The sequence below is a fragment of the Sinocyclocheilus anshuiensis genome, unplaced genomic scaffold (genome assembly GCF_001515605.1).
Source record: "Sinocyclocheilus anshuiensis isolate Anshui unplaced genomic scaffold, SAMN03320099.WGS_v1.1 scaffold454, whole genome shotgun sequence".
Classification (NCBI taxonomy): domain Eukaryota; kingdom Metazoa; phylum Chordata; class Actinopteri; order Cypriniformes; family Cyprinidae; genus Sinocyclocheilus; species Sinocyclocheilus anshuiensis.
In genome coordinates this window covers 2,562,681-2,573,261 of record NW_015548217.1, presented here as the reverse complement: position 1 = coordinate 2,573,261, position 10,581 = coordinate 2,562,681, and the positions used below count along the sequence as shown (strand labels likewise).

Sequence of the window (10,581 nt, the reverse complement as noted above, 5' to 3'; positions counted from 1 at the left end):
TTTTCAGACCGATGAGCTTTGTAAAAATCGACGCGTTTCAGAAAGGCGGGGCATAGAGGAGAAACAATAATGTACAGTATGTGGAAAATAATGTGTTTTTTGAACCTTAAACCGCATAAACACATTTCATTACACCAAATACACAAAATAATGTTCTTTTTAGCAACGTCATATGACCCCTTTAATGCATTTACACAAATCGTTCATACAGTATGACTGGAGATGATAGAGAAAAGCAGACAAGACAAACACGGCTTCCAGAAGAAGTGACACTGGCACAGTTGAGGCACACTGGCTAAAGAGGCCTACATGTGGTCAATTTAGAGATATGAGAGAGAGATACTTTGAAAAAGTTTTTTTTTTTTACTGCCACAAACAGATCAGATGTAGGTGTTACTGAGGGAAGACGGTTACACATCTGTCAGCCAAATTAATATGTGCACTACACATTTGATCTGATTTTCATATTCACTAGTCTGTTATTGCCTGCACAACAGTTTAGTCTTAATGTGTTTAATAATTTAATTTAATTTGCAATTATTATTCTAATATTATTTTGGAGTCTTATTTTCATCTTATTTTTTGTCTATTATCTTTAAATACTTTGTCTTGTGTGTGTGTTTGTCTTAGTTGTGTCAGTCATTGTCTTTGTCAGCCAAATTAATGTGCACTACACATGATTCTCATATTTACTAGTCTATTTACTGCCTGCAAAATTGTACATATTGCAATTATTATTCTATTATTATGTTTGGAGTTATTTTTTGTACTATTTTAAATTATCTTTCACTTCTCTCTCTCTCTCTCTCTCTCTGTGTGTCTTGATCTTGTCAATAATGCCAATAAAGTACTTGCATCTGTCAGCCAAATTATTAAGTGCACTATAATGTGATCTGATTATTAATGCACAACTGTGTAGTGTAGACATAATTTAATTTAATTTAATATGTTGCAATTATTATTCTATTAATATTATTTTCTAATAATATTAATATTATATTAACAATTATTTTCATATTATTTTATTCTATTTTGTACCATTCTATTATCTTTCACTTCTTTCTGTGTATGTTTCTTTCTGTGTATTTTTGTCTTGAACTTGTCGATCATGCCATAGGTTTTAATTATTTTTAATTATATTTGACTTCCACTTATGTGTGGAACGAGTCAAAAATATCAACATTTTCAGTTAGTGGAGAATTAATGCTACAGATGCTGTTGACTGGGCTTTCGTTACATTTTAAGTATTTATTATAGAACAATCAACAATATTTATCAACACTAACCCCTTTAACTCATCTGCAGCTTCCTCCTCCTCACAGGACACCATCAGACAGTGACGCAAAACTGCAGCCAGGTGGCGATAGAGAGACGCATCTCCCTGACAGACACAAACCATTAACAGTTACAGTCTATCAGTTTATTGAGTGTGCTTTTAATCACAGTGCTATAGCATCATCACCATCTGACACATCATGGTGCCATTATAGTAGTTGTCTGTAAGGGAGGAGAGTGTGATAATGTTTGCATACACTCACCTCTTCAGGGTCCTGAGTGTGTGTGCTGTGTGTGATATTAAAAAGGATCTTGAGGGCCTCCTGAGCCTGCTGTGAGTCCTCCACACTTATAGGAGGCGCTGTAGGATTCAGCACAACCTCATACTGTTCCTTCCACTGCACTGATAAACTCTTCTCCAGCACTGTGGTCAACAGCGGCACTCCTCCCTCCTGCAAATTAAGAAGAGGTCAATGCATATAGATTAAAAAAGTTTGGGGTTGGGATATTTTAAAGGGGTTCTATTATGCACGGTGTGTGCTGTGATTGGTTAGCTGGGCCGGTGTGTGCTGTGATTTGTTAGCTGGGCCAGTGTGTGTTGTGATTGATTAGCTGGGCCAGCCAGTGTGTGCTGTGATTGGTTAGCTGGGCCAGTGTGTGCTGTGATTGGTTAGCTGGGCCAGTGTGTGCTGTGATTGGTTAGCTGGGCCAGTGTGTGCTGTGATTGGTTAGCTGGGCCAGTGTGTGCTGTGATTGGTTAGCTGGGCCAGTGTGTGCTGTGATTGGTTAGCTGGGCCAGTGTGTGTTGTGATTGGCAGCACTCGGCACCTGGTCAGGAAATGTCATGCCCCTTACCATAGCCGCCTGCGAGCTTCAGTGTAAATATTGTGTCAAAATCAAATCAATTTGAGCGTGATTTAAACCTGGATGACTAACCACTCTAAGTTCGTCTGTCTTGGGAAGGCTAGCGTGTCTCCGACATAGTGATAACACTCGTGGCCTTCTCTAGTGCAGCTCAACCAGGTCTCGTCCCATTTCAGACTAACTAAAGTTGAAAAAGTGAAAAAGCATAATAGGACCCCTTTAATGTCTTTGAAAAAAAAAAGTCTCTTCTGCTCACCAAGGCTGCATTTATTTGATCCAAAATACTGTAACATTTTGAAATATTATTACAATGTAAAATATCTGTTTTCTATATGAATGTACTGTAACATGTAATTTATTCCTGTGATCAAATCTGATTTTTCAGCATAATTTCTCCAGTCTTCAGTGTCACATGATCCTTCAGAAATCATTCCAATATGCTGATTTGCTGCTGAAGAGACATTTCTGATCATTAGCAATGTTAAAAACAGCTGTGCTGCTCAATATTTTAGTGGAAACTGTGATACATTTGTTTTTCAGGATACTTTGATGAGTAGAAAACATTAACATTGTAACATTATAAATGTGTTACCTGGCACTTTTAATAATTTAATGCGTCCTCACTGAGCCTAAATGTAAGTGTATATGACATAATAGCAGATTTTCTGAAAACTCACTAAAATATTAGAAAATAGAAGAAGAAAGATACTTGTTTCAGCTGTGCTCTGAGTTCAGGTCTCAACGCCGTCAGTAAAAACATCAACCGGAGTGCGTAAAACTGACCACAAGGAGAAGACGCAGACTGAAACTCCTTATTTAGCTTTTCTGTCAGACCACAGAGGAGACTGAAAAACAGCAAACAGTTTGAAAGAAGAGAAAACAGCATGTGACATGCAAATATTGCAACTCTATTTCGTTTCAGTGAATACGGTGTCCCCCAAAACACTTCAGTAACACATACAATGAATTCCATTGCATTAGCTCATATGCCTTTTCTTAAAACTAACTTTACTTAGCGATTTCTGCAATGACTTGTAACTCAATGGTCAAGCTTTCACTGGTTAGCATGAAAACATAGATGGAATCCGGTAGGGCTGTACAATAAGTGCATGTGAATCTTAAACAGCAAAAGGGTGATATTTTTTAAATATAAAGTAATATGAAATTGAAAATGTGAATTTAAATATTTAGCTTCACCTCCAGTCACTTCATCAACATTTCACCATTTCATTTGATAAAGCTTTGGTCAGAAAGACACTCAAAAGTCTTCAATATAACCCACCAAAATAAAAGTTTGGTTTATCTTGAAGAAATTATGACACAAATATATTACTATTGTACTAAAATGTACTTCTCAGAGAAATAATAATAATAATAATTTTAAAGGAATATCAACATTTTTCTTCCATTTAAAGGGTAGACATATGTTCTGCCAAATTCTGCCACCAAAAATTTGTTTTTATTTGATTACATTCTAAAAGACGAATTAAGTTGTTAAGGTTTAACGCATTCATTTGATTACCAACATTTTTGATAATAAATTTGTATTAAATCCTAAAATACAGAATCTAGAAAAATTCAAACAGATGACACAGAATTTCTCAAAATAAATAAATAAAATACATAAAATTTCATAGGGCACTATCACTTGTAATATTAATATTAATAATAATAATAATAATAAATAGTGCTGTCAAACGATTAATCGCGATTAATCACATCCAAAATAAAAGTTTTTGTTTACATAATATATGAGTGTGTACTGTGTATATTTATTATGTATATATAAATACAAACACATGCATGTAAATATTTAAGAAAAATATATAATTTTTCTACATTAAATATATTTATATATCATATAAAATATAAGAATATAAATATATAAATGTATACAATATTTTCAAAATATATACTGTATGTGTGTGTATTTATATATACATAATAAACAACAAAAACTTTTATTTTGGATGCGATTAATCGCGATTAATCGTTTGACAGCACTAATAATAAATTAGAAAATGGCTAACATTCAATTGATTCAGTCTGTTAATTGAATTCAATTCAATTCCTTTTTGATTATTAAAATCTAATTAAAGCATTATAACAGAATCTGGAAAAATTCAAATGGAATACACAGAATAAATAAAGTTAATACAACTTTTTATCTCAAGTTAAACCCCTGCTGGTAGATGTCTTGACAGCAAAAAACCTCTTTCTCCACAAGCAATTCAAAAGGAGCTTTGCATAGTGAGGGAACCACAAATTTCATTTGCATTTTTCATAGAACTCATGAGAAAGGACGTTAAAATTTGAGACTGTAAGTTGAAATGGCTCGTACCTGAGTTCGCTGGCTCTCTCTTGTGCCCAAGCATTATTGTAAACAATGTTACAGAAGATTTTCATGACTTCCTTCCTGTTGACTTCATCATCGACCTTTTCTTCTTTTTCCTCCTCTTCCTCTCCTCCTCCCAGGCTTCCTCTGCTGTCTCTTTTACCAGGAGTGAGAGCTTTGAAGATGCTGCTCCTCCTGCGAGAGGGTCCGAGGCTCATGATTGAAAAAGTGCTGGCCTTGCGCTCGCCACACCAACCGCTCTGAGCCCAGACCACAGGGTCATTCACATCGCTGCTTACGGCCCCAAAACCATCGTCTTCCTCACCGTCGTGATCATCCTCATCCGCTCGACCCAGTTTGCTCTCAGAAATAGCCTGGATGATGTCATTATAGGGGTCAGTGTCACCGTCGGTGTCTTCTTTGGGAACGGGTGCGTGGCTGATGCCACCCAGGTGTGCTAGAGTGAGAAGCGCTCTGTCAGTGATCAGAGGGCCCAAAACCTTTTTGTCCCTCGACAGAATCCGCAAGGATCTCAGGCATGCTTTCAGCACACGCCCTTGCGGTTGAGTCTGGAGAAACCTGATCAAAACCGCAGCCAGAGCCTGAGGGAATGAAACAAATTAAACAAAGGCGGAAACTGGTTTTAAAATTAGCTTTAGGTGTGAGCTAAGGTTACCTGTCTCAAAATGACTTCTGGGCTGCTGGATTCATCATTGTCTGAATCTGAGTCTGACACATAATCCCTCACTTTATTCTTCCGGAACTGCAGTCAACAAAACAACAAATTATCTGTTCGCAAATTATGGGTGTCGCTAGCAATGCAGAAACTGTGTGACTTTAACCCTCTGGTGTTCCTCACTTATGGAATAGTTCACCCAAAAATGAAAATTGGTGTCATCATTTACTCACCTTCGTGTTGTTTCAAACCTGTATGAGTTTCTTTCTCATGCTGAACACAAAAGAAGATATTTTGAAGAATTCCGAAGGATCAAACAGTTGTTGGTCCCCACTGACTTCCATTGTAGGGAAAGAAATACTATGGAAATCAATGGGGACCATCAACGGCATTCTTCAAATTGTCTTCTTTTATGTTCAACATAAGAAAGAAACTCATACAGGTTTGAAACGACATGAGGGTGAGTAAGTGATGACACAATTTTCATTTTTGGGCGAACTATCCCTTTAGGACGATCAAAACAGACTGAGGACAATAAGCATAACATTTTGTTTTAATTGAATGATTGTAATATATTTTGTTTCAAAAATATTTATTCTTCAATGATCTGTATTTTGAGGGGATTTCATGGTACTAGACAATATTCATCTTTAAGTTATGTATTTATGACTATACATAAAATTACATAAATGTTAGAAAAATATTTCAAATTATACAGCGTAAAGTTAAAAATATAGCAAAGGCATTTGGTTGCCTAAAATGTATGGAATTGTACAAATTTCATTTGATTACATTTTAAAATATTAATTAAATTAAATTAAATTAAAGTTTTAAAGTTAATTCAATCAAAGTTTTATGCATTCATTATCAAAATGTTTAATAATAGATATCTGTGTGTAAATTCTTAAATGACTTACATTTTTTAAAAATGTAAGTAAAACAAAAGTCTGAAAAATCAAAACAGAAAACAAAGATTTTAGGAAAAATAAAATGGATTCCATATGGCCCTACGTGATTTAATCCCTGCTGCTACAGTAGATGTTGTAAATATACAGTTTGGCTGAAAAACAGTATTTATGTCTATATAAAATAATACAAATATTAGATAAATATTGAATATTATTGTCAATTAATACAATTAATATTAATATATTAATACAACTGATAAACTACAGAAAACCCTGAGCAGATTGCTGCCATCTGGTGGGAGTAATATAGAAAATCATATGTAATACCATGATGCAACCACTAGATGCCTTTATAGCCTTATATACACTGAACAAAATTATAAACGCAACACTTTTGTTTTTGCTAGATTAACATTGTGCTTTGATTTTGTATGTTTCAACTAACACTGTAACTCGTCTAACTGAGTGTATGTTTGTGTGTTTTGACTGTTGTTTTTTCTTAAGCATGTAGTGGGCCAACCAGTAGAGGCTGTTTTAGAGGTACTATGAGCTAACATAAACCAATAAACTAAAGCAAACACAACACCAGAAGCACAACAGTAGCATTTGCTGTATGCACATGCATTAGTTAACATAACCTATGCATATCTTTTTGTTTGCCTGGCTTATTTTAATAAAAATGCTTATTAACGAGAAGCCGCTTAGACCTTGCATTCTTGTTGTTCTAATAAAATGTGTATTTATTTATTTATTTATATGTTTAATTAGTATTCATGCTTTTTATGGCTTTTTATTATTGAAGGTCTACATGAAATATTTGTGCTACAGACAATTAATTTAAATTAATTTGTCACACTGCAAGAGTAATTAAGAACTACAAAAAAGTATTAAAATTAGGTGTTGTCTAGAAATTAACACATGACTAAAAATAGTAACCATATTTTAGCACCTAAAATATACACACAAAATAAAAAATAACAATGTATCACTTAAGAAATAATAAATAAATAGTATATTAATTAAAATAAATGATCTTAAAACTAAAAATAAATAAATAAATCAGTAAATACATAATGTATTTATTATCTGAAATTTAATCTTAGATTAAAAAAAAAAAAAAATAGAGATAGAATAGAGGAAAAAAAGAGAGAGAAAAATAGAGGAATAATAGAGAAAAATAGAGAAAAAGCCTGGAAACGGAACACATTACTAAAAATAGTGACCATAATTTAGCACCTAAAATATACACCTCTTATGTTTATTTTAATTAAAAATTCTGGTGTGAACTAAAAAAAACCAACAAAACAAACAAAAAAAAAAGTAGAAAAATGTTACATTTGACAGATGCTTCGATGCACAGTATGTATGTTGCAAAAAAAACTGCCCATATTTTACTGCACATTTTAGAGTGGACTTTTATTGTGGCCAGCCTAAGGCACACCTGTGCATTAATCATGCTGTCTAATCAGCATCTTGATATGCCACACCTGTGAGGTGGATGGATTATCTCGGCAAAGGAGAAGTGCTCACTAGCACAGATTTAGACAGATTTGTGAACAATATTTGAGAGAAATAGGCCTTTTGTGTACATAGAAAAAGTCTTAGATCTTTGAGTTCAGCTCATGAAAAATGGGGGCAAAAACAAAAGTGTTGCGTTTATAATTTTGTTCAGTGTATATAAATATACACTCTGCGATCCCCTAGATTCTTATAAGAGTATTTTGAGACATAATTACTTACTTTGATTAGATCTGCATTTGGATATACATTTAGACATTATCTAAGACTGTTTAATTATGGCTGATTTGTAGATTGTACAGTTGCTAAATGACTAAATGTAAAATAAAATAAAATAAAATAAAATAAAATAAAATTAAATAAAATTAAATAAAATTAAACAAAATTCAAAAGGTAAGAATTTTCTGTTTAAAATAGCGGAACACCACCAGAGGGTTAACAACTGTCAAATCCTTTTCAGGATGTCATTAGCCATAGAAAAGAAAAAGAAAATAATACCTCTTCCAGCTCCAGCCTCTTTTTTTTAGATTGAACAAGCAGCCAAACAACAGAAAAATAAGAAAATGATTGAACCGACCCAAAAAATAACACACAAAAAAACGTATTCTGTCAAATGTGTGAATATTCTAAGTGTGTGTTTTGTGTTTTAACAATCAGTAACAGGGCTAACAGACCAGGAAGAGAGAAATATATCCCGGATATAGATATAATGTTGAGTTTTCATCCAAACCATCATTTTGGTTAAGATTGAAATCATTCAAATGTAAAATCAGCATCACAGCATAACTCAAATTCAGTGAACAATTTACATTGTTTTGTTTTTTTTTGGTTGAAATTTCAACAGTGTCTCAACATTTACTGAGGATGCAAAAATGATACTAAACCAGCATCACTTTGTAATTGAATGCAATTAACGTACACACATCAACACTGGCTTGCTATCTGGGATGGATTTAGTAGAGAGATTATGATCTAAATATTAATGAGCTGCAGGCCGAGGATCAAGTCAACTGCAGTATCAGCAAACAACTGAGGACATGCAGCCTGCCCAGAGGAAAACGGCACGGCTCAAAAAACTCTATGGAATTCATATACAGAAATCTAAAATATGAGCACAGTTAGAGGACACCTTATTTCTGAATGTGTATGTGTAACTGCACTCAAATATCTCTTACTTTTCTTCTCTCCTTCTCCTCCAAATCATAGAAGAAACACTGCGCATACTAGAAGAGAGCGAAAATGTTGAATTAGAAAAGAGTTGTTACATAATATGTGAGTTTGAGTACACAACAAAGTAGATTGTTTGATAATGACATGTATTAATGCTTTGGTTTTGGATCCACTGGATTGAATATAATCAGTCTTTAGTTCATTGTAAGTACCTCTCGATTAAATTGCTGTAGTTCTGCCTTCAGTCCTTTCTGATCGTCCTCTCTGATACACTCGATAATCCTCTCTATATTCATCGCTGCACAAAAACACAAACGCACATACATAAACAATAAATCATTTGCCAAAAACATCTAAGGTGGGGCTCAGAAATCTGACACCATTAAAAATCTGTGATTTTAAGAAAACGAACAGCTTTATGGAAGAATCCAAATCAAAGAAATATTTAATGTAAAAAAAATTAATAAAAATATTTTCTAATTCACTAATCAAAAGTAATAAATTATTGCTCAGTGTAATCAATCCATTATTAAAGCAAAAAAGGTACAAACTAAAAACAACAACAAACCAAAACATTCTGATATATTAATATTTGAAATGTATAATAAACATGATTCATATTTAATGTAATAGATGTAATAATTTATAATATACATAATAAATGTAAATTCTAAATAATTTATAACCAAACTATATAAAATGAAATATGTTATTTATAAAATTAAATTCTGAAATGCAATATTTTCAAGTCAATTTTTGATTCAAATTCAAAATGTAATAAATGTATAATTTATCATTTACAAAAAAAATTAATGTTATAAATGTAATATTGCAATATAATAAATTATTTATAGATATAATTAATTATATTAATTGCAATATTACATTTATAAAATGATATATATGTTTATTTAAACATACTTTTACATATTTATATACATTTATGAAAAAATATTTAGATTAATAATTGAAATGGCAAAATAGAATCCTTGTCAAGACATTAATATGAAATTAACATATAAAAAAACACAAATATAAGCAGGCATATAAGTCAATTCCAGATTTGCAACCAGAATTCCAGACCAAAACATTTGTCTCCTTTATATGTGTGTTCGTTCATCCTCTTACCTGTGAGTGTGTCTTCACCTGAATGTGCCATGCAGGATGCAGTGCACTGGAGCCTTTCAATCTTTAATTTCTATAGGATTTGAATCAGTCGCTCAGTCGCTGTGATTCTCTCTCTTTACCTGCAGGCCTTTTATCTAGCTCTCTCTCAGTCTTTTTCTGTCTCTGTTTACCTCCAGCTCTGTCTCTACCCCCCGTTTGTCTGTAATCCCGCAGTGCATTAGTTATGCTCTAATCCTTTAATGTGTTTTCACTTCATCTCTATTCACTCATACTATAAATAACCTTACAGCAGATCCAGTCGATGTGCAGAGACATACAGTAGCCACAAGCTGGCAGTTCAATAGAAAACCGTGACATGATGAAAACTGACTGTTCCAAGGTAAACATGTAAGGCGCAAACATGTAATCAAACATAATTATGAATCCATAAAAGATTAATAGCCTAAACGCAAGATAATAAACTGAAAACAAACAAAGCTGCTTTGTTTTGTTCAATTTAAATACTCTACCCAACATCTGAGGGTGTGATATTTTTTCTTTCTTTTTTTTTTATTTTTTATTATGTAATGTTCAAAAACAAAAAACAATCATTTACTATATAAGATACAATCCACTGGATGCAAAATATATTTTGAAAAGCCAAAAATGGGTTTTTCTCTTTTCCCTCTAAACGCGCACACGCGCACACACACACACACACACACACA

The 10,581-nt window shown here is 33.0% G+C and overlaps 1 protein-coding gene across 1 annotated transcript in view; it reads right to left on the bottom strand.

Moving 5' to 3' along the window:
* Window positions 1–10,012, bottom strand: part of LOC107654017 (synembryn-A-like) — a 13,489-nt gene extending 3,477 nt beyond the window's left edge. Inside the window, exons 1-9 of the mRNA XM_016440895.1 lie at window positions 9,875–10,012; window positions 8,959–9,044; window positions 8,752–8,799; window positions 8,075–8,092; window positions 5,151–5,237; window positions 4,481–5,076; window positions 2,849–2,984; window positions 1,539–1,727; window positions 1,287–1,381 (exon numbers count right to left, since the gene is read on the bottom strand). Coding sequence (XP_016296381.1) covers window positions 1,287–1,381; window positions 1,539–1,727; window positions 2,849–2,984; window positions 4,481–5,076; window positions 5,151–5,237; window positions 8,075–8,092; window positions 8,752–8,799; window positions 8,959–9,044; window positions 9,875–9,905 — 1,286 coding nt within the window. The 5' untranslated portion in view covers window positions 9,906–10,012. The remainder of the gene's footprint in view (window positions 1–1,286; window positions 1,382–1,538; window positions 1,728–2,848; window positions 2,985–4,480; window positions 5,077–5,150; window positions 5,238–8,074; window positions 8,093–8,751; window positions 8,800–8,958; window positions 9,045–9,874) is intronic.
* Between the last annotated feature and the right edge of the window lie 569 nt (window positions 10,013–10,581).